The sequence below is a fragment of the Oncorhynchus nerka genome, linkage group LG15 (genome assembly GCF_034236695.1).
Source record: "Oncorhynchus nerka isolate Pitt River linkage group LG15, Oner_Uvic_2.0, whole genome shotgun sequence".
NCBI classification, from domain to species: Eukaryota; Metazoa; Chordata; class Actinopteri; order Salmoniformes; family Salmonidae; genus Oncorhynchus; species Oncorhynchus nerka.
This window is the reverse complement of record NC_088410.1, coordinates 17,461,867-17,486,419: the sequence shown is the minus strand read 5'-3', so window position 1 is coordinate 17,486,419 and position 24,553 is coordinate 17,461,867. Positions and strand designations below refer to the sequence as shown.

General features: G+C 41.3%; 1 protein-coding gene across 2 annotated transcripts; it reads right to left on the bottom strand.

Moving 5' to 3' along the window:
- Positions 1–1,464: 1,464 nt before the first annotated feature.
- Positions 1,465–19,449, bottom strand: LOC115126655 (B-cell receptor CD22-like). Of its 2 annotated transcripts, none has more exons than XM_065001144.1 (15): positions 19,388–19,449; positions 14,395–14,472; positions 13,833–14,180; positions 13,154–13,363; positions 10,726–11,070; positions 10,346–10,564; positions 8,088–8,414; positions 6,189–6,407; positions 5,685–6,044; positions 4,069–4,320; positions 3,595–3,858; positions 3,049–3,145; positions 2,919–2,958; positions 2,674–2,754; positions 1,465–2,579 (listed from the first exon to the last, which is right to left on the bottom strand). In XM_065001144.1, the coding sequence occupies exons 2-15, from the start codon at positions 14,447–14,449 to the stop codon at positions 2,535–2,537; spliced, it is 2,862 nt and encodes a 953-aa protein (XP_064857216.1). In that variant the 5' UTR covers positions 14,450–14,472; positions 19,388–19,449; the 3' UTR covers positions 1,465–2,534. The 2 variants fall into 2 exon arrangements, with proteins under 2 accessions (XP_064857216.1, XP_064857217.1); XM_065001145.1 differs by having other exon boundaries at positions 3,049–3,136.
- Positions 19,450–24,553: the final 5,104 nt, after the last annotated feature.

The following is a 24,553-nucleotide window of genomic DNA, read 5'->3' as shown; positions in this document are numbered from 1 at the left end:
AGAGGTCCACCACTGGAGTTCAGAGGGGAGGAGAGGTCCACCACTAGAGTCCTGAGAGGAAGAGAGGTCCACCACTGGAGTCCTGGGAGGAGGAGAGGTCCACCAATAGAATCCTGAGGGGAGGAGAGGTCCACCACTGGAGTCCTGGGAGGAGGAGAGGTCCACCACTAGAGTCCTGAGAGGGAGGAGAGGTCCACCACTGGAGTCCCGAGAGGGAGGAGAGGTCCACCACTTGAGTCCTGGGGGGAGGAGAGGTCCACCACTGGAGTCCAGGGGGGAGGAGAGGTCCACCACTGGAGTCCTGAGGGGAGGAGAGGTCCACCACTGGAGTTCAGAGGGGAGGAGCGGTCCACCACTAGAGTCCTGAGAGGAGGAGAGGTCCACCACTGGAGTCCTAGGAGGAGGAGAGGTCCACCACTGGAGTCCTGGGAGGAGGAGAGGTCCACCAATAGAATCCTGAGGGGAGGAGAGGTCCACCACTGGAGTCCTGGGAGGAGGAGAGGTCCACCACTAGAGTCCTGAGAGGGAGGAGAGACAGAAAACCTCGGACACATTGAGTTATCCAACTCTACTACCACCAACTCCATTATGCCGGAGCCTGACCCCTGTCTCCCCTCATCATGAGCTGCAGGACCTTGCAGTTGAAGACCTCAGTGGAGGACTCATCTCAGTCCTGATCCAGCTTTATCACCTGATCCATGGCCCTTTCTGCCTCACCATACAGCTGGAGAGAGAAAAGGGGAGGGATGGGAGGAGAGGGGGGGTGAGAGGAGGTAGAGGGGAGGGAGAGAGAGAGGATGGGGGAGAGGGGAGATGCAGCGAGAGAGAGCAGGGGGAAGAGAGGGGGAGATAAGATGAGTGGGGAGAGGGAGAAGAGATTGATGGTCAGATTTCACCGACACACACACACACACACACACACACACACACACACACACACACACACACAGTCAGCAATGTCCACGTTCACAGTAGAGAGCTTAGACACTGACCTTTAACCCCATCAGTGCACTCCCCTTGAGGAAGTATCCCTTTGTCCATTCAGGGGCGAGTTGGATGGACTTCTGAGCATCTGATAGGGCAGACGGGTAGAGCTCCAGACACCATTAGGAGGACAAACCATTCCCAAAGAAATACAAGACATGAGATCAAAGTAGAAATAGTCCAGATCTTTGCCACCTAGAAAATCTGGTTGACAACTTAAATTTGAGTACTCCTTCAATGGTCTAGGGAGCAACATACCCCTACCACACACATACACACACACTGTCATCCACAAGAAACAAGAACACACCCATACAATGTCTGAACTACTGGGAAATAATCTGGCAAGATCTAGACGTGTGTGTGTGTGTGTGTGTGTCTAGCCACTCATAGTCATGTGGTCCAATGGCCCCCTCATGTGTCCAATGGGCAGAAATACAAGAAACAAGCTGAATGGATGTAGTTATGATTAGATGTAAATTAACAAAATTATCCATTTATTTGTTGTCTTTTTATTGTCTCCCTTTGAGCTTATTTACAACATGATGCTTATACTGTGTTCAATGTATCTAAAATACGTCATTATTAATTATGTGATAATGAAACAAGCAATATCATAACACTGAACAATATGGTATTACATAATATAAAATATAAAATGACCAGTAATGACTTACAGCAATACAAAGTAAAACATATTTTAACACATCAGGAACAACTCCAGGAAGACAAGCCAATACTTTATATGTTATAAAAATCTAGAATTGGCAAAACTCCATAAAAAAGATAATCAATACAATCTACAGATAGTAAACAGATAAGTTGACATGTTGAATCTGTAAATGAACCCACAAATGCTGATGCTCCAGATACTCAACTAGTCTAAAGAAGGCCAGTTTCATTGCTTCTTTAATCAGCGAGCACAACAGTTTTCAGCTGTGCTAACATAATTACAATATGGTTTTCTAATGATTCATTTACCTTTTAAAATGATAAACTTGGATAACACAACGTGCCATTGGAACACAGGAGTAATGGTTGCTGATAATGGGCCTCTGTCCGCCTTTGTAGATATTCCATAAAACATCTGCATTTTCCAGCTACAATAGTAATTTACAACATTAACAATGTCTCCACTGCATTTCTGATCAATTAGATGCTATTTTAAAGGACAATTTATTTTGCTTTTCTTTCAAAAACAAGGACATTTTAAGTGATCCTAAACTTTTGAACGGTAGTGCACATACTGTATTTATCATTAGGAGAACAATCTCAATTCCAGCATTTACTCAAAAGTTAAAGCTCATTGTCTCAAACCTTCTAGATTAAAAAGCAATATCATAGTAAGAGAATAACATTGTGAGGCCTAGCTTTGGTTTGATGCTGTTGCTCTTCAGTCCAGGTTCTGTGGTGGTTCTCTTCAGTCCAGGTTCTGTGGTGGTTCTCTTCAGTCCAGGTTCTGTGGTGGTTCTCTTCTGTCCAGGTTCTGTGGTGGTTCTCTTCTGTCCAGGTTCTGTGGTGGTTCTCTTAAGTTCTCATAATCGGAGGGCTCAGCATGTATCTGAGGGCTGTGTCACTGCGAAGTCCCTCACATTCTGAAAGGAGACACATTGAATGAGAACTTTACAAACCCCTCCCTCTAACACTTGTATGTACACGGACACACAGACTGCATTATAAGAGACTTACTGCCAGGGTGTCATACTCTGGTGACCTGGTCTTCATATTCAGAGATGTGTACATGTCACTGTTGGGGTCAGGATGGACACTCTGTTTGGGGGGGGGGGAGAGAGAAAGAGAGAGGGAGAGAGGGAGAGAGAGAGAAACACAAATACTCTCAATACTGTATAGAGCACAAATCCATTAATCCATTCACTTACTGTCTATGTCTGTGGCATTGGGATTGAAATAGCTTTGGTTGTTGACAATATTACCGGTCTGTCTGCTGTGTCATCACTTCCTCCTGTGTGTCTCCTGTAATGAGGGACAGAGTGAGTTCTGCTCTCTACTGACCTCTAGAAGTTGATATGTTCCGAATAGAGTTCATGTAAATGGCTCTCTCACCTCTTCATATAGCAGTAGATGGTGACAAGAAGAGCTCCAACAGTCAGGACAGCCCCCACCCCCATCACAGGAACCCAGAGAAACAATGCTGTAGTATCTTGAGATTTTAAATGCAAGGTGGAGATTTAACATAGAAGAAACCAGGGAAGAAGAAAATAAAACAATTATTTAAATACAGGCCTACTAATACTATGTCATATGGTATGATAAGTGTGTAATATTACTAATACTATGTCATATGGTATGATAAGTGTGTAATATTACTAATACTATGTCATATGGTATGATAAGTGTGTAATATTACTAATACTATGTCAAATGGTATGATAAGTGTGTAATATTACTAATACTATGTCATATGGTATGATAAGTGTGTAATATTACTAATACTATGTCATATGGTATGATAAGTGTGTAATATTACTAATGATATTCCCATTAATTCTATGTCATATGGTATGATAAGTGTGTTACTTTACTAATGATTATTTGTTGTTGTTGACCTGCGTGATTATCAATGAATAGATGAAGAGTAGGTGAACTTACACTGAACGTCCACAAACACAGAAGAAGAGTTGAGACGTCCATATTTATTTTCAGCTTCACAGTAATATTCTCCTCTGTCCTCAGAGCTGATGTTAGTGATGTTGTAACTCTGTCCTGATGCTTTTGGTGAGGTTACGTTCTTCTTGTACCAGGTGTATTTGTCCACAGGTGGGTTGGCATCACTGCTGCAGGTCAGAGTCACTGAACTGCCCTCCACTATTTCACCAGAGGGACTGACTGATACTGAGGTGACTTTTGGGCCATCTGGTAAAGAGGATGACAGAAAAGGTCAGAGTACACATTGTATAATGCAACAAAATATGTAAATGTTTTCTTCAGAAAACTTGAGTGGGGGCAAATTTGGCCTGCAGACCACCAGTTGTGGAAATCTGGTCTATGTCATGGAAAAAGCAGGTGTTCTTAATGTTTTGTATACTCAGTGTATAGTTCTAGAATTATATCCCACATACTCACATCTGACAGTGAGAGCCTCTTCAGGAGAGCGGAGATACTCATAGTTTTCTACAGCACAGGAGTATATGCCTGTATCCTCACTGCTGACTGGCTTTAGGTACAGGTACTTGGTCTCATGCCTGATCAGACGTTGTCCGTTCTTGTACCAGATGTAAGAGTGGTTGTCCTGCAGAAAGCATATGGACTCACAGAACAGACAAATCCCCTTTCCCTCTATGATGTTGGTTGGATCCTTAATCCGCACCTGAAGACCTGGAGTAAAAACATCATTAAAAGCTCTTAGGGCAAGGTGGGAAGCTAGCGTCCCATCTGGCCAACATCTGGTGAAATTGCAGAGCGCCAAATTAAAATGACAGAAATAGTAATAATAAACATTCATGAAAATACAAGTGTTATACATCGGTAATTTTTAAAAATTCTTGTTAATCCAGCCGCTTTGTTGCGAGAGCCATGCAATTATCTGAGGGCAGCGTCCCGCTTACAAAAGCATACAAACATTTTCCAACCAAGTATAGAAGTCACGAAAGTCCGAAAAATCGATCAAATGAACCACTTACCTTTGAAGATCTTCATCTGGTTGCAATCACAAGGGTCCCAGCTACACAATGAATGGCAATTTTGTTCGATAAAGTCCCTCTTTATATCCCAAAAACTCAGTTTTGTTGGCACGTTTTGTTCAGTAATCCACTGGCTCAAATGTGGTCAAAACATGCAGACGAATACATCCTAATAGTACCGGTCAAACAATGTTTATAACCAATCCTCAGGGTGTCAATTATCTAAATAATCGATAATATTTCAACCAGACAATAGCGTATTCAATAGAAAGGAAAAACAACAAAGAGCGCACACACAGTCACGTGCACAAACCAGTACTGCATGATTCCATGATCCCCTGACCAAAAGGCCCCATTCTTCTTATTTTTTCAGAAAACAAGCCTGAAACCATGTCTAAAGACTGTTGACATCTTGTGGAAGCCGTAGGAACTTCAATCTGGGACCTAACCCATTACATAGTCAATAGGCATTCAATGGAAAACACACTCACATCAAAAAAATCCCACTTCCTGGGTTGATTTTCCTCAGGGTTTTACCTGCCATATCAGTTCTGTTATACTCACATACATTATTGTAACAGTTTTAGAAACGTCAGAGTGTTTTCTATCCAAATCTACCAATTATATGCATATCCTAGCTTTTGGGCCTGAGTAACAGGCAGTTTACTTTGGGCACACTTGTCATCCAGACATCAAAATACTGCCCCCTAGCCCTAAGACGGATCCTTAAACCGCACCTGAAGACCTGGAGTAAAAAACATAATTAAAAAGCTGAATCGCCTGATGTCTGTTACAATTAACAAAGACTTTCCTACACAGAAGGTTCCTATTGTATCAATGTAAAATCATACATTAAGATATTCATCCACCCACTGCTGCATTGTCACTGTGGCAGGAACAGGGTTCAACAATTCTGTTAACTCTCCCAAAATCCCCATGTTTACACAATATTCCCAGAATCAGAACAAATTCATCCTCCAACCAGGATTTCTGGAATTTGGGGAAAGTTACCAAAATGTTGCATCACCAGGCACCTGAAGGTTGTGAGTGCAGTGTTACCTGTGACAGTCAGAGTTGTTCCAGGGAAGCTGTACCCCCATCCTGAGGTTTGTGTGTTGAATATGAACTTGTACTCAGCAGAGTCCTCCTCTCTCAGATGTGTGATTCTCAGGGTGGAGTGACCTCTCTCCTTCTCTCCAACATACTCCACACGACCTTCATACCCTGAGTCTGTGGTTAGGTCCTCAGGGATCAACTCATCCTTCCAGCTGGAACTCTGTTTAGAACTAAACCAGTGTGATGATGTGATCGTAGCATCACCACTGTCATATGTGGAGGATATATCCACTGATGACCCCTTCAAGGCACAGACTCCCTGATGGGGGTAAGTCACACTCCAACACTTCTGACCACGGACACCTTAAACAATAACATGACAATATAGTGTTTTCTGTGTTCTTTCCTCAGATCTTTCTGTGTGATGAGTGTTTCAGATGTGTAATTCACCAACATGAATGAATATAGCCTAATGAGGAGGAATACTCTAGTGGAATCTACACTCACACACTGCAGGAGAGTGGAGATTCTCATGGCCTTTTACAGCACAGTAGTAGCTGTCTGCATCACTAAAGGAGTCTGAGTCCAGGCTGGAAGTGTCCTCCTTTACTTTGTGTCCGTTCTTGTACCAGATGTAGGTGGGGTTGTCAGTCAGAGTACAGGTGGTGATACAGGTCAGTGTCACCTGTCTTGAAAACAGTGAAGATGTCATCTTTACCTGAAGATCTGGAGAGAAATACAACACATGAAAATACTGTATGAATTTATTGAGTTCTCTTCTGAAGAAATGATTCAAGCCAGTCCTATTACAGTCTGTACAGACTATCATCCTGACCCTTATACTGAATAAACACAAATCAAGATATGTTGAACTAACCTACAGTAAAACTATTCATTTTGTCAAATTCAAATGATGTTAGTCCGTAGATTGATGAGGCACATTTGTATTGAATTACTCTAGTATTTACATGGTATTACCTGTGACAGAGTAACTCCATGTCATACTGCCCTCCTGGATCTGATTCAACTATTATATAGATAATACATGACAGTCTCTCTCAGGTCTTTGTTTCAACTACACTGAACAGAAATATGAATGCAACAGGTAAAGTGTTTCATGAGCTAAATGAACGTTACCTGCCCGAATGCATAGTGCCAACTGTAAAGTTTGGTGGAGGAGGAATAATGGTCTGGGCTGTTTTTCATGTTTTCGGGCTAGGCCCTTTCGTTCCAGTGAAGGGAAATCTTAATGCTACAGCAAACAATGACATTCTAGAAGATTCTGTGCTTCCAACTTCCAACCGTTTGAGGAAGACTCTTTCCAATGCCCCCCGTGCACAAAGTGAGGTCCATACAGAAATGGATTGTCGAGATCGGTGTGGAAGAACTTGACTGGCCTGTTTTAGGCGTCATACATTCAGCCATGTCACCCGGCATATAAGTTAGTTTTCAACATAACTCTGTTATTATTCTTATCTATTTAATACCACAAAGAAAAATATAAACACAACATCAAATCAACCTTTATTGGTCACATACACATGGTTAGCAGATGTTAACCTGTGTAGCGAAATGATTGTGTGTAGCGAAAAGCTTGTTTCACACATGCAACAATTTCAATGATTTTACTGAGTTATATTTCAAATAAGGTGATCAGTCCTTGAAATTTCAATAAATTACTATAGCCCTAATCTATGGATTTCACATGATTCAGAATACAGAAATCCATCTGTTGGTCACAGGTACCTTAAAAAAAGGTAGGGGCGTGAATCAGAAAACCAGTATGTATGACCACCATTTGCTTCATGCAGCGCGACACATCTCCTTTGCATAGAGTTGATCAGGGTGTTGATTTTGGCCATACACGTGGTCTGCGGTTGTGAGGCCGGTTGGAACTACTGCCATATTCTCAAAAACGACGTTGGAGATGAATTATGGTAGAGAAATTAACATCAAATTCTCTGGCAGCAGCTCTGGTGTCTATTCCTGCAGTCAGCATGCCAGCTGCATACTCCCTCAAAACTTGAGACATCCGTGGCATTGTGTTATGTGACAAAACTACACACTTTAGAGTGGCCTTTTATTGTCCCCAGCACAAGGTGCACCTGTGTTGTGATCATGCTGTTTAATCAGCTTCTTAATATGTCACACCTGTCAGGTGGATGGAAAAGTTGAGCGAAAAGGTTTTTGTGCGTATGGCAAATTTTGGGGATATTTTATTTCAACTCATGAAACACGGGACAAACACCTTACATGTTGCGTTTATATTTTTGTTCAGTGTGAAATATGTCCTCTTATGTGAAATACTACATTTGGTATTTTTCCATCACATACCACCACTGTGTCTGTATGACTGCCCTTAATAAGGTAATTACTGTAATATATGTGAGATGTGTGACAGATTACCTGAGACAGTCAGGGAGACAGGTGAGCCAGAAAACTTTCCTCCAGATGTTATGAATCTGAACCTGTACCCTGCAGAGTCACTCAATCTCAGGTCTGTGATTCTCAGGGTACAGTCACTCTCCTTATCCCCAAGGTACTCTATATGACCCTCATACCCTGGCATTGAGCTCAGATCTTCAGTGTCCATACCAGACCATTTAGTAAACCAGAGAGCTTTATTGATCTCATGGTAACTGGGATATGTGTAAGAGCAGGATATGTCCACTGTTGTCCCCTTCAAGGCACAGATACTCTGATGGGTGTAAGTCACACTCCAACACTTCTGACCTGAAATACAAGAAGACAATATAACACCTTATATAAATCTTTCATTACAATATCTACCAGTATACACTGATGTTGTTTATGAAGTAGAAAAACAAACAAGTTTAACTGTCACGCCCACCATAGAGAGGCTTTTATTCTCTATTTTGGTTAGGCCATGGTGTGACTAGGGTTGGCATTCTAGTTTTTTTATTTCTATGTTTTCTATTTCTTGGTGTTGGGCCAGGTGTGGTTCTCAATCAGTGGCAGCTGTCTATCGTTGTTTCTGATTGAGAACCATACTTAGGTAGCCCTTTTTTCCACCTGTCTCTGTGGGAAGTTGACTTTGTTTAGGGCACATAGCCTTTAGCGTCACGGTTTGTTTTTGTAGTGTTTCTTGTTTTGTTCGGCGTCAATATTATTAAATAAATGAAAATGTACGCTCACAACGCTGCACCTTGGTCCTCTTCTTTTCACGGCCGTGACAGAACTTCCCACCACACACAACGGACCAAGCAGCGTGGTAAGGAGGAGTAGCGTGTCCAGGATTCATGTACTTGGGAGGAGATCCTGGACGGTAAGTTACCCTGGAGGCAGGCTGGGGAGTATCGCTGTCCACAGGACGAACTGGAGGCAGCAAGAGCAGAGCGGCAGCGTTACGAAGGGACTTGGCTGGCAAGGAAGCCTGAGAGGCAGCCCCCAAAAAATGTTTTGGGGGGGAACGGCGAGTGTGGCTGAGTCAGGTTGGAGACCTGAGCCAACTCTCCGTGCTTACCGTGGCGAGCGTCGTACTGGTCAGGCACCGCGTTATGCGGTGGAACGCACGGTGTCTCCAGTGCACGTGCACAGCCCCATGCGCTACCTTCCAGCTCCCCAAATCAGCCGGGCTAGAGTGGGCACCTAGCCAGGTTGGAGGATGCCGGCTCAGCGCATCTGGCAGCTAGTACGTCTCTACGCCCGGGATATCCTGCGCTGGCTCTGTGCACTGTCTCCGGTGCGTCTGCACAGCACCATGTGTCCTGTGCCAGTGCCCCAACTTTGCTGGGCAAAGGTAACTAGCCAGGATGGTTTGTGCAGGCTCTACGCTCAAGACCTCCAGTGTGTCTCCACGGCCCAGTGTATCCTGTGCCTGTCCCCAGAAGGACAGGGCCTCCTGTATGTCTCTCCAGCCTGGTGAGTCCTGTGCCTGCGCCTAGAACTAATCCTCCTGTATGTCTCCCCGGCCTGGTGAGCCCTGTGGCAGCTCAACGTACCAGACTGCCCATACGTCTCCTCCCCCCAGTGATGAGCCATGGCCCAAAGCCTCCAGCGACGATCCATGGCCCGAAGCCTCCAGCGACGATCCATGGCCCGAAGCCTCCAGCGACGATCCATGGCACGAAGCCTCCAGCGACGATCCATGGCACGAAGCCTCCAGCGACGATCCATGGCACGAAGCCTCCAGCGACGATCCATGGCACGAAGCCTCCAGCGACGATCCATGGCACGAAGCCTCCAGGGACGATCCATGGCACGAAGCCTCCAGGGACGATCCATGGCACGAAGCCTCCAGGGACGATCCATGGCACGAAGCCTCCAGCGACGATCCATGGCACGAAGACTCCAGCGACGATCCATGGCACGCAGCTGTCTATCGATGTCTCTGATTGAGAACTATACTTAGGTAGCCGTTTTTTCCACCTGTCTTTGTGGGAAGTTGACTTGGTTTAGGGCACATAGCCTTTAGCTTCACGGTTTGTTTTTGTAGTGTTTCTTGTTTTGTTTGGCGTCATTTTTATTAAATGAAAGAAATGTACGCTCACCACGCTGCACCTTGGTCCTCTTTTCACGGCCGAAACATTAACAGTTTACATTTGTGACAACCATCATTATTAAATAATGATCCATATTAATTGATGAGACCTGAACAAAATTGTATTTATATGACATTTTTGTATAAAAAAGTCCACACTTACACACTGCAGGTGAGTGGAGATTCTCGTGGCCTTTTACAGCACAGGAGTAACTGTCTTCATAGTTACTGGAGACTGGGTCTTTGTACTGGGGGGAGGTGCTCTCATCTAGATGTTGTCCATTCTTGTACCAGATGTAGGTGGGGTTGTCAGTCAGAGTACAGGTGGTGATACAGGTCAGTGTCTTATCCTGATGTCCACCAGTCACCTTCACCTGAAGACCTGAGAAAAACAATATCACTGTAAATCCCTTTATCACCGACTTATCACTCTAATACAAAGATGGAAGAAATCCTATGTTATACAGACATAAACACAAACCAAGACATTTATCCTGAACTAAATGGAATTCAACAGTTTAACTACATTGAATGTAACTGTACCTGTAACAGACAGAGTGACTCCAGGATTGCCAGTATATGTCCCTCCTTCCTGATCTGTTAATAGTCTGAACCAATACGTAGCTGAGTCTCTCTCTCTCAGGTCTGTGATTGTCATGGTACAGTCTTTCTTCTTATCTCCATGATACTCCAGACGACCTGCATACTCTGGGTCCTGACCTAGATCTTTAGGTTCTATACCAGTCCCCCATTTAGTGAACCAGAGGGTTGTTGTGACTGTACCACTGGGATATGTATAAGAACAGGTCAGCTCCACTGTTGACCCCTTCAAGACACAGATACTCTGAGTGGTGTGTGTAACACTCCAGCCATTCTGACCCATTACCACTGAAACACACAGTCACACAACACATTTATTAAATTTCACTAACAAGATGGTTTTTCCACACTTTGTTGCCATAGTTACTGAGTTGGGTGTGAATGGGAACAACAGATACACATCACTCAATGAGTGAAAGACAACTTTGTAAAGTTACGCCAAACAGACCAGCAGAATAACATTATGACATTGACATTGTAGAAATATCTGTCAATTGAAAAACAGGGCAACTTAAACAGTTCTTTGTGCCGTCTGGAGAACATCGTGAAAGTTAGTCTTCTCATTATGAAATGGTGTCAGTATTTAGAACTGTAAAATCAACCACCATTAATCTAAATGGAATAGTAGCTCTATCTCATGTCTGTTTCACTAAACATCAACCACCATTCATCTAAATGGAATAGTAGCTCTATCTCATGTCTGTTTCACTAAACATCAACCACCATTAATCTAAATGGAATAGTAGCTCTATCTCATGTCTGTTTCACTAAACATCAACCACCATTAATCTAAATGGAATAGTAGCTCTATCTCATGTCTGTTTCACTAAACATCAACCACCATTAATCTAAATGGAATAGTAGCTCTATCTCATGTCTGTTTCACTAAACATCAACCACCATTAATCTAAATGGAATAGTAGATCTATCTCGTGTCTGTTTCACTAAACATCAACCACCATTAATCTAAATGGAATAGTAGCTCTATCTCGTGTCTGTTTCACTAAACATCAACCACCATTAATCTAAATGGAATAGTAGCTCTATCTCATGTCTGTTTCACTAAACATCAACCACCATTAATCTAAATGGAATAGTAGCTCTATCTCATGTCTGTTTCACTAAACATCAACCACCATTAATCTAAATGGAATAGTAGCTCTATCTCATGTCTGTTTCACTAAACATCAACCACCATTAATCTAAATGGAATAGTAGCTCTATCTCATGTCTGTTTCACTAAACATCAACCACCATTAATCTAAATGGAATAGTAGATCTATCTCACTGTTTCACTAAACATCAACCACCATTAATCTAAATGGAATAGTAGCTCTATCTCGTGTCTGTTTCACTAAACATCAACCACCATTAATCTAAATGGAATAGTAGCTCTATCTCATGTCTGTTTCACTAAACATCAACCACCATTAATCTAAATGGAATAGTAGCTCTATCTCATGTCTGTTTCACTAAACATCAACCACCATTAATCTAAATGGAATAGTAGCTCTATCTCATGTCTGTTTCACTAAACATCAACCACCATTAATCTAAATGGAATAGTAGCTCTATCTCATGTCTGTTTCACTAAACATCAACCACCATTAATCTAAATGGAATAGTAGCTCTATCTCATGTCTGTTTCACTAAACATCAACCACCATTAATCTAAATGGAATAGTAGCTCTATCTCATGTCTGTTTCACTAAACATCAACCACCATTAATCTAAATGGAATAGTAGCTCTATCTCATGTCTGTTTCACTAAACATCAACCACCATTAATCTAAATGGAATAGTAGCTCTATCTCATGTCTGTTTCACTAAACATCAACCACCATTAATCTAAATGGAATAGTAGCTCTATCTCATGTCTGTTTCACTAAACATCAACCACCATTAATCTAAATGGAATAGTAGCTCTATCTCATGTCTGTTTCACTAAACATCAACCACCATTAATCTAAATGGAATAGTAGCTCTATCTCATGTCTGTTTCACTAAACATCAACCACCATTAATCTAAATGGAATAGTAGCTCTATCTCATGTCTGTTTCACTAAACATCAACCACCATTAATCTAAATGGAATAGTAGCTCTATCTCATGTCTGTTTCACTAAACATCAACCACCATTAATCTTAATGGAATAGTAGCTCTATCTCATGTCTGTTTCACTAAACATCAACCACCATGAATCTAAATGGAATAGTAGATCTATCTCATGTCTGTTTCACTAAACATCAACCACCATTAATCTAAATGGAATAGTAGCTCTATCTCATGTCTGTTTCACTAAACATCAACACTGACCAATGATGTATTGGAGGATTTTGACAGACTTTAAAAGTGTATTAGCCACACTCACACACTGCATTAGAATTAATGCCTTTTATAGCACAGTAGAAGCTGTCTTCAGTTTTAAATTGGACTGTGTATGAGGGGGAGGAGTCCTCTTGTACAATCTTACTGTTCCTGTACCAGATGTAGGTGGGGTTGGGGTTGTCAGTCAGAGTACAGGTGGTGCTACAGGTCAGTGTTGTTGACAACAATGTAGTGGTCACCTTCACCTGCACGTCTGGAGTAGAAAACAACATTAAAACCATCAATGACCTGTTGTCTAGTTCAAATGAGGCAGGAGTGGACGTTCTCAAATCATCAATTCAGACATTCCTATTATACCATACATTCATATTCATTATATTATTTCTGTACAAATCAAGACAATTTTCCAGAACCTCTTAAACAGATTAGGATTATATACAATGTCACTGTACCTGTAACAGACAGAGTGATTAAACACATCAACACTATATATAATATCACTGTACCTGTAACAGACAGAGTGATTAAACACATCAATACTATATATAATATCACTGTACCTGTAACAGACAGAGTGATTAAACACATCAATACTATATATAATATCACTGTACCTGTAACAGACAGAGTGATTAAACACATCAATACTATATATAATATCACTGTACCTGTAACAGACAGAGTGATTAAACACATCAATACTATATATAATATCACTGTACCTGTAACAGACAAAGTGACTCCAGGGCTCCCAAAATATTTCCCTCCTTCCTGATTTGTTATAAATCTGAACATGTACGTAGCTGAGTCACTCTCTCTCAGGTCTGTGATTGTCAGGGTGTGACCATTCTCTTTATCCTTACGGTACGTCACACGTCCTTTGTAGTCTGGGTCATCACTCAGACTCACATAATTATCCACATCATACATTTCAGTGAACCACAAGGTTGTTGTGACGATATAACCTCTGGGATATGTGTAAGAGCAGGACATCTCCACTGTTGACCCCTTCAAGGTACAGATACTCTGAGTGGTGTATGTAACACTCCAGCCATTCTGCCCCAGTGCCACTGAAACACAGTTAGACATCACAAGGACGTTACATTAAATGCAAGGTCTTGTGACTCACACTAACACTTTGTTCCATAGTTGCTGAATTGATACATAGATACTCTTTGGTTTACTGTGAATGGAAACCACAGATTAAAGCTTTACTCAGTGAGGTGAGAAAGACAACTGTAGTTTGACAAACCGGGCAACTAAAAGATAAGAATGAGACCATACCTGCCACAGACCAGAGAAAGACCACCAACACACTTCCTGCTGTTCTCAAGGACATTGTTGCATCTCCCACCCTGCAGTCTTAGAAACATAAACAACAACTCACTCTATAGCTGGTGAATAACTCCACCTGATACATTGAAGTATAAACTGTAAATGGGCTCCAGGACCTCATTACTGAAAATGAACCAGGCTCATATTGTATTGTGTTGTATTGTGCTATATGGTTGTCTATGTGAATACTGTCTGTCTGTAAGTCTACTGCACTATGTATGTATGTACTGTGTGTGATGTGTTGCATGTCTGTCTACGTCTGTCAACTTAAGAAAATATGCTGTATGATGCAAAAATAAACTCCTAATGTATACAATAGTCATTATCATCATCATCATCATCGTGGCTATAAACCACATCAACATCATTAACATCAAGATCATCAATCACTTATTCAACAGGTTTGTTGTACTGTGAACACATTTTTTTCACATTGATTGTTCTGAAGCTGTTTTATTCTCAGAACCCCAAATATAGGAGGATAAATGTTCAATCCTCTACGGTCCATCAAGCTGTACAGCAGCCTAAAGACTCGCTCAATGATAGCCAGGTACAGCAGCATAAAGAATGACCACCAGGTTCAATATAGCTTCTACCCTAAAGCTGTGAGTCTAAACAGCAAGTGACTCACAAACACGCACGCACACACACGCACGCACGCACGCACGCACGCACGCACGCACGCACGCACGCACGCACGCACGCACGCACACACACACACACACACACACACACACACACACACACACACACACACACACACACACACACACACACACACACACACCATCTGTAGGGAAGGCCCATAAGGCCCATGGAGTATGTTTCAAAGTCTAGAGAGCTGGTTGTATGATAGAGGAAAATATGGTTGAAATGACTAATTATGTATACATTCCAATCAGAAACTGACTAGTCCAAATGCTATAATGTACGGTACATGTGAGTTATCCCTCTTGCTCCCTTTCCCAATTGTATATAATGTAGTCAGGAGTTAGTAACAATAATAGGTCAGTTCCTTAGTTCATTCAGTTGTACAAATCTCCAGGTGGTGGGAACGGGCCATCTCCAAATGGTCGGGAATGTTGATTTATGCTGACTGGCCTTGACTTCGTGCTGATAACGCGGAGGCTTGAAAGTTAGAGGGGCCCTCTGTTTGTGAAACGGAACGTTTGGAAAATGCTGACGTCATTTTCAGTTTATAACCTGTGGAAATGTGTGTAAGCATTCAGTACTCTCTGGAATTAAACGCTCTTACCTGGCTTTTAAGACTGGTCTCAATCTATTTCATGCATAATTAATGAACTTACAATTCATTAATGAATTTAGAAATGAGTGCTAATTGGTTTTGGAAATTAAAGCATAGAGGAATCTAAAATTCCTCTATCATTGTATCAAATCAAATCAAATGAATATTTATATCCATTCTTACATCAGCTGATATCTCAAAGTGCTGTACAGAAACCCAGCCTAAAACCCCAAACAGCAAGCAATGCAGGTGTAGAAGCACGGTGGCTAGGAAACACTCCCTAGAAAGGCCAAAACCTAGGAAGAAACCTAGAGAGGAACCAGGCTATGTGGGTTGGCCAGTCCTCTTCTGGCTGTGCCGGGTGGAGATTATAACAGAACATGGCCAAGATGTTCAAACGTTCCTAAATGACCAGCACGGTCAAATAATAATAATCACAGGCAGAACAGTTGAAACTGGAGCGGCAGCATTGGATGTAGAATATATGTAGAAAAGTTAAAACACACATCCTACACAGTATAGATGTCAACCCTACTCCCTATCAGTCTGGTCCTAAAGGGCCCTCAGATAAACCCACTGTGTCACACACACATTTTAAGTACTTTATTTGAATCCACCAATCAAATGTAACATTTTAAAGGTCCCTGAATGCATTGCACTTAAGGGTACAGAAAACACCTCCTTTTCAAAACAGCTGGACTGCCAATGATAGCTGCCCATCAGGCCCGCAAATTGGAGACTACACACTGCAAGCCTGTGAGAGTGGCTGAGACTGACAAATATCAGTGCCCCCAGCTAGCACCTCCAACCAGGCTGTCCAAGCACCATGAGGGGCTGGTATTTAAGTAGATTCTCTATAAAGGCCTGCTCCATGTAGCCGTCAAAAGAGCAGCGCACTTCCAAAATGAGCACCTCCCCCTGCCCCCCCAACAACTATCTGGCAGAAGCTGTTTAGAAGCCACTTGGACCTAGACTTGGCGCTCCGGTACCGCTTGTCAGCAGACAGAACAGTCTATGTTGTCTGGAGTCTTTGACAATTTTTAGGGCCTTCCTCTGACACCGCCTGGTATAGAGGTCCTGAATGGAAGGAAGCTTGGCCCCAGTGATGTACTGGGCCTTCCTCTGACACCGCCTGGTATAGAGGTCCTGAATGGAAGGAAGCTTGGCCCCAGTGATGTACTGGGCCTTCCTCTGACACCGCCTGGTATAGAGGTCCTGAATGGAAGGAAGCTTGGCCCCAGTGATGTACTGGGCCGTACGCATTACCCTCTGTAGTGCCTTGCAGTCTGACGCTGAACAGTTGCCATACCGGGCAGTGATGCATCCAGTCAGGATGCTGTCGATGGTGCAGCTGTAGAACTCTTTGAGGATCTGAGGACCCATGCTAAATCTTTTCAGTCTCCTGAGGGGGAATGGGTTTTGTCATGCCCTCTTCACGACTGTATTGGGGTGCTTGGACCATGTTAGTTTGTTGTTGATGTGGACACCAAGGAACTTGAAGCTCTCAACCTGCTCCACTACAGCCCCTTCGATGAGAATGGGGGAGGGGACTGAGGGGACTGGAGGGGACTGAGCACGCACCCCTGAGGAGCGGCCCGTCAGGCCCGTCAGGAAGTCCAGGATCCAGTTGCAGAAGGAGTTGTTTAGTCCCAGGGTCCTTAGCTTAGTGATTAGCTTTGAGGGCACTATGGTGTTGAACACTGAGCTGTAGTCAATGAACAGCATTCTCACATAGGTGTTCCTTTTGTCCAGGTCTGAAAGGGCAGTGTGGAGTTCAACAGAGATTGCATCCTCTGTGGATCTGTTGGGGCGGTATGCAAATTGGAGTGGATCTAGGGTTTCTGGGATAATGGTGTTTATGTGAGCCATGACCAGTCTTTAAAACCACTTCATGGCTGCAGATGTGAGTGCTACGGGTCGGTAGTCATTTAGGCAGGTTAACTTAGTGTTCTTGGGCACAGGGACTATGGTGATCGGGTTGAAACATGTTGGTATTGTCACGCCCTGGTCTTAGTATTTTGTGTTTTCTTTATTATTTTGGTCAGGTCAGGGTGTGACATGGGTTATTTATGTGGTGGTTTTTGTCTAGGTTTTTTTTGTAGGTTAACCTTAACAGAATCACCCACCACAACAGGACCAAGCGGTGTGGTGACAGGCAGCAGGAGCAGCGAAGTATGGACTATACGACTTGGGAGGAAATAGACAGGTGGGCGGTCGACCCAGGGAGAGTGCCGGAACCCGCCTGGGATTCGCTGGAGCATTGCGAGGAGGGTTATAGGAGAATGGAGTTGGAGAGACAGCGAGGTGAAGGCACAACAGCGCATCTTCAACCTCAGGAGGCTGGAAAAATTAGTCTTGTCATCAAAAACACTCAACTTTTACAGACTTTACAACTTTTTGCACAATCGAGAGCCCACAACCGCAAGGCATTCCAGAGGGTAGTGAGGTCTGCACAACTCATCACCGGAGGAAAACTACCTGCCCTTCAAAACACCTACACCATCCGTTGTCACAGGAAGGTCAAAAAGATCATCAAGGACAACAACCACCCGAGCCACTGTCTGTTCACCCCGCTATCATCCAGAAGGCGTGGTCAGTACAGGTGCATCAAAGCTGGGACCGAGAGACTGAAAAACAGCTTCTATCTCAGACTGTTAAACAGCCATCACTAACATTGAGTGGCTGCTGCCAACATACTGACTCAAATCTCTAGCAACTTTAATAATTAAAAATTGGATGTAATAAATGTATCACTACTCACTTTAAACAATGGCACTTTATATAATGTTTACATACCCTACATTACCCATCTCATATGTATATACTGTACTCTATACCATCGACTGCATCTTGCCTATGCCGTTCGGCCATCGCTCATCCGTATATTTATATGTACATATTCTTATTCATTCCTTTACACTTGTGTGTATAAGGTTAGTTGTGAATTTGTTATATTACTCATTGGTTATTACTGCATGGTCGGAACAAGAAGCACAAGAATTTCGCTAAACTCTCATTAACATCTGCTAACCATTATTTATGTGACCAATAAAATGTGATTTGATTTGATCACACACACATTTATACTTGACACTGTTATACTTTGACAGGGAACATGACCCTATTGAATGGAGATCTGAGTATTACTGCTATACTCTACTCTACTGTTGATACAACTTTTGCCGAAGTCGGTCCCTCTCCTTGTTCGGGAGGTGTTTGTTTCAAACCCAGGTTTGTTTGTTGTGTTTAAGCTGGTTCATGTTACCGTGGTTGTGCTTTGTGCTGCCTCGCCTGTGCCCTTGGGCCAGGGTGTATATTAAAGTTCTCCTGTTGTCACCCATCTCTGCTCTCCTGCGCCTGACTTCCCGGCAACCAGTCACTCACCCCATTACAACTGATCATGGTTTAAACATGCAACTGAATAAACTGACCTAAACTACACACATGAAACCACAGTCAAGGGTCAGTTTTCACAAAGTTTATCAGAGTAGGAGAGCTGATCTGGGATCAGTTTAGCCTTTTAGGTCATAATTATATGGACCATCTGTGACATTTTATGAATATAGGCCCTGATGTAACAACCAAAACACAGTTCAAAATAAACCAATAAGTACAAAGATACAGTAAGTCATGTGATGTTTGGCTAAAAACATCAAAACTAAAACTATATTTCAAGATATTGTCAAGTGTACTTACAGAGTGAAGTGAAGGGGAGAGGTCTTGTACAGTGAGTCAACTTACTGTCACTGCGTGGAAACAAGACGTAGTCTACTGTAAGTATTAGTAGAAGCAAGCGAAGCCTAAGTGTGAGTTCTGTGGTTGACACATTTTAAAGTAGCCTAGTCAGGTCATTAACATGCAGGAACAACATGTCACATAAGGGATGTTACTGTATCTAAATAGAAATTGGTCTAAAGTCAGAATACTGTAGTTACATTTCTTTATTTGAGGAGTGGACCTACATGTTTTACAAGAGACAACATGTGACCCATTCCCATCACTCCTCATCAGCTGGTACTGAAGGTTCCAGAACAGATGAAAGGGGAGTTTCTTTGGTTCCAGTGTTCTAGACTAGAGCTCTCCCTACTGACATCTCAACATTACTGCAGCTTCCAGGCTTCAAATGTCCCTACTAGTCTGATGAAAATATACAAAATAGATGGTAGAAAATGTAAAAAATATATATAGAATGAAACAGTCACGCACGTAAAAATACTGTTATTGGGACTTATGTTGAACTGGCGTTTGAATTGAGTGAATTAGTGATCTCAGCTAGCTTGTTAGCTACATGAAGCTGCTGTTATTCAGAAATAAACAAGCATTTTTTGTGCATCACACAGCTACTCTGAATGTACTGGATTGTGAACAATATGATAAAAAAAAAAAAAAATGTTACCTTTATTTTACTAGGCAAGTCAGTTAAGAACAAATTCTTATTTTCAATGACGGCCTAGGAACAGTGGGTTAACTGCCTGTTCAGGGGCAGAACGACAGATTTGTACCTTGTCAGCTCGGGGATTTGAACTTGCAACCTTCCGGTTACTAGTCCAACACTCTAACCACTAGGCTACCCTGCCGCCCCAATGATGTGCTGCTACTGAATTACAGCAAGACCCCATAGTTAACTAGTGAGCTAGTTAGTTAGCTGTCATTTAGCTATCAACATTAGCTAGCTAGAAACAACAGACAACAGTGAGCTGTCATTATGACAAGGCCAAGGCAAGCTGCTCTGTTTATCCACTGTGTTCTTGTGTGAAAGAGATGTGTTCAGCTCACTGATCTACAGAACAACGGACTCAAAGTGAACCCTGACATCCATATAACTAAGTCTGTGTGTCCTACTGTATTTGTGTCTGAGTGATGAGTGTTTTTTTTCTATGACAGTTTATCTCCTGACAGTAATGTAGCAGGTCTGACGAGCCTACAGCCGAGCCACTCATTGGCTATGTGGTTCAATGGCGCCATCATGTGTCCAATAGGCAGAAATAACATCAAATTGGAAATAGTCACAAATCAATGTATTCATAATTCATGAATGTATTTATTGTAAAAAAATATGTATTATTTACAACATGATGCTGGTATGATGTTTATCCTGTACTGACACTGATCCACACAAAATCTTTCATGTATCTAAATATGTAATATTTTTTTAAAATAATAAAACAAGCAATATCATGACCCTGAACAATATGGTATTATTTAATATAACATGTGGAATAATGTCTGACAGCAATACAAAGTAAATCATCATGAAACACATCAGGATCAACTTGGTCTGGGCCTCCCGTGTGGCGAGGTGGTTTAAGGCACTGCATCACAGTTACTAGCTGGTTCAAGTCCAGACTCTGTCGCAGCCGGCAGACCCATCGGGCGGCGAGTAACTGGCCCAGTGTCTTCCGGGTTAGGGGAGAGTTTGGTCGGCAAGGATGTCCTTGTTCCATCTCGCTCTAGCGACTCCTGTGGCGGGCCGTGTGTGTCACAGTGTTTCCTCTGACACGTTGGTGTGGCAGGCTTCAAGGTTAAGCGGGCGTTGTGTTAAGAAGCAGTGTAGCTTGTTTGGGTTGTGTCGCGTGGCTCTCAACCTTCGCCTCTCCCGAGTCTGTATGGGAGTTGCAGCGGTGAGACAAGACTATAACTGCCTATTGGATATCACGAAACTGTGGGGTAAAAGTAAATCATTTTTTTGACTGAACATGCTACATTAGACTATATATGGATAACAGGCTACATTAGACTATATATGGATAACAGGCTACATTAGACTATATATGGATAACATGCTACACTAGACTATATATGGATAACAGGCTACATTAGACTATATATGGATAACAGGCTACATTAGACTAAATATGGATAACAGGCTACATTAGACTATATATGGATAACAGGCTACATTAGACTATATATGGATAACAAGCTACAGTAGACTATATATGGATAACAGGCTACATTAGACTATATATGGATAACATGTTACACTAGACTATATATGGATAACATTCTACATTAGACTATATATGGATAACAGGCTACATTAGACTATATATGGATAACAGGCTACATTAGACTATATATGGATAACAGGCTACATTAGACTATATATGGATAACAGGCTACATTAGACATTAGGATAACTATTAGACTATATATGGATAACAGGCTACATTAGACTATATATGGATAACAAGCTACAGTAGACTATATATGGATAACAGGCTACATTAGACTATATATAGTTAATATGTTACATTAGACTATATATGGATAACATGCTACATTAGACTATATATGCATAACATATATAACATGACATATATATATGCATAATGTAACCATTAGATGATATATTGACAACAGGCTACATTAGACTATATATGGATAACAGGCTACATTAGACTATATATGGATAACAGGCTACATTAGACTATATATGGATAACAGGCTACATTAGACTATATATGGATAACATATATAACATAACATATATATATATATATATATGCTTATGTAACCATTATATATGTTACGGATACAAGTATCCTGTGTGTGTATCCTGTGTGTGTGTTTCTTTTCTCTCCTCACAGGTGAAAATCATCACTTCGCAATCAGTCACCAATCATCAATCAGAAGACACACCTCCACCTGTTTCCTACCCAATCACAGTTCCTTTCCCTTGGTTTAAAAACCCCATTAGTTGTTTGCTCTACAGCTCAATCTCTCTGTAAATGCCATGTCTGTTGGTCTCTCTGTTTCACTCTCTCTTTTTTTTATTGACCTCTCTTTTTTTGAGCACCTCCATAGCACTTTGTCATCACCTCTGAGTATTGTTTTTGGTAATGGTGTTTGTTTGCTGGTGGGAAAAGGGGAAACCAAGACAAGTCGCCCATGGGCATACACTACCCGTAGGTAAACTTTGTTAAATACACTAGTTAGAACTGGGCGGACCATCCACTGTATTTTTGGTTAGTTAGCTGTTAAAATAGGCTAGTCTAGCTTAGGGGTGTTTTGGATGCTTATTTCTTTCCTTGGGTCCAGCTCAGCCCCTTTTCTTGCTCCCCCCAATACTGTGTGTTTACAAATAAACCCTGAGTTTGACGGTAGATTTCAGTTGTCGTGGTTATTTTGTTCTCACTTTTACTTTGTCACTATTAGAATTTGCATGAGTTGTTACGGGTCTCAATACCATCCCCCCTAGACTGTCGGGCCAAAAGGGATTCGTAACACTATATAATGACAACAGGCTACATTAGACTATATGGAAAACAGACTACATTACACTATATAGATAACAGGCTACATTAGACTATATAATGACAACAGGCTACATTAGACTATATGGAAAACAGGCTACATTACACTATATGGATAACAGGCTACATTAGACTATATATGGATAACAGGCTACATTAGACTATATATGGATAACAGACTACATTAGACTATATATGGATAACATGTTACACTAGACTATATATGGATAACAGGCTACATTAGACTATATATGGATAACAGACTACATTAGACTATATATGGATAACAGGCTACATTAGACTATATATGGATAACAGGCTACATTAGACTATATATGGATAACAGGCTACATTAGAATATGAATGAACAACAGGCTACATTAGACTATATATGGATAACATGCTACATTAGACTATATATGGGTAACAGACTACATTAGACTATATATGGATAACAGACTACATTAGACTATATATGGGTAACAGACTACATTAGACTATGTATTATATATGGATAACAGGCTATATTAGACTATATATGGATAACAGACTACATTAGACTATATATGGATAACAGGCTACATTAGACTATATATGGATAACAGGCTACATTAGACTATATATGGATAACAGACTACATTAGACTATATATGGATAACAGGCTACATTAGACTATATATGGATAACAGGCTACATTAGACTATATATGGATAACAGGCTACATTAGAATATGAATGAACAACAGGCTACATTAGACTATATATGGATAACATGCTACATTAGACTATATATGGGTAACAGACTACATTAGACTATATATGGATAACAGACTACATTAGACTATATATGGATAACAGGCTACATTAGACTATATATGGATAACAGGCTACATTAGACTATATATGGATAACAGGCTACATTAGAATATGAATGAACAACAGGCTACATTAGACTATATATGGATAACATGCTACATTAGACTATATATGGGTAACAGACTACATTAGACTATATATGGATAACAGACTACATTAGACTATATATGGGTAACAGACTACATTAGACTATGTATTATATATGGGTAACAGACTACATTAGACTATATGGATAACAGGCTACATTAGAATATGAATGAACAACAGGCTACATTAGAATATGAATGAACAACAGGCTACATTAGAATATGAATGAACAACAGGCTACATTAGAATATGAATGGACAACAGGCTACAATAGACTATATATGGATAACAGACTACAATAGACTATATATGGGTAACAAACTACATTAGACTATATATGGATAACAGACTACATTATAATATGAATGGACAACAGGCTACAATAGACTACAATAGACTATATATGGGTAACAGACTACATTAGACTATGTATTATATATGGATAACAGGCTATATTAGACTACATATGGATAACAGGCTATATTAGACTACATATGGATAACATGCTACATTAGACTATGTATGGATAACATTCTACATTAGACTATGTATGGATAACAGGCTATATTAGACTATGTATGGATAACAGGATATTTTAATGTGTGTATACATACAGTATACAGTGTAAAATATGTACTTTAATA

What these genes read in the sequence shown, in the direction of transcription:
- LOC115126655 (XM_065001144.1), bottom strand. Translation starts at nt 14,449, where the DNA reads ATGTCCTTGAGAACAGCAGGAAGTGTGTTGGTGGTCTTTCTCTGGTCT. An exon ending in CATTAATTCTAATGCAGTGT is followed by an intron (nt 11,071 to 13,153) that starts GTGAGTGTGGCT and finishes TGTGTGTTTCAG; the next exon opens with TGGTAATGGGTCAGAATGGC. An exon ending in AACAACTCTGACTGTCACAG is followed by an intron (nt 4,321 to 5,684) that starts GTAACACTGCAC and finishes TTTTTACTCCAG; the next exon opens with GTCTTCAGGTGCGGATTAAG.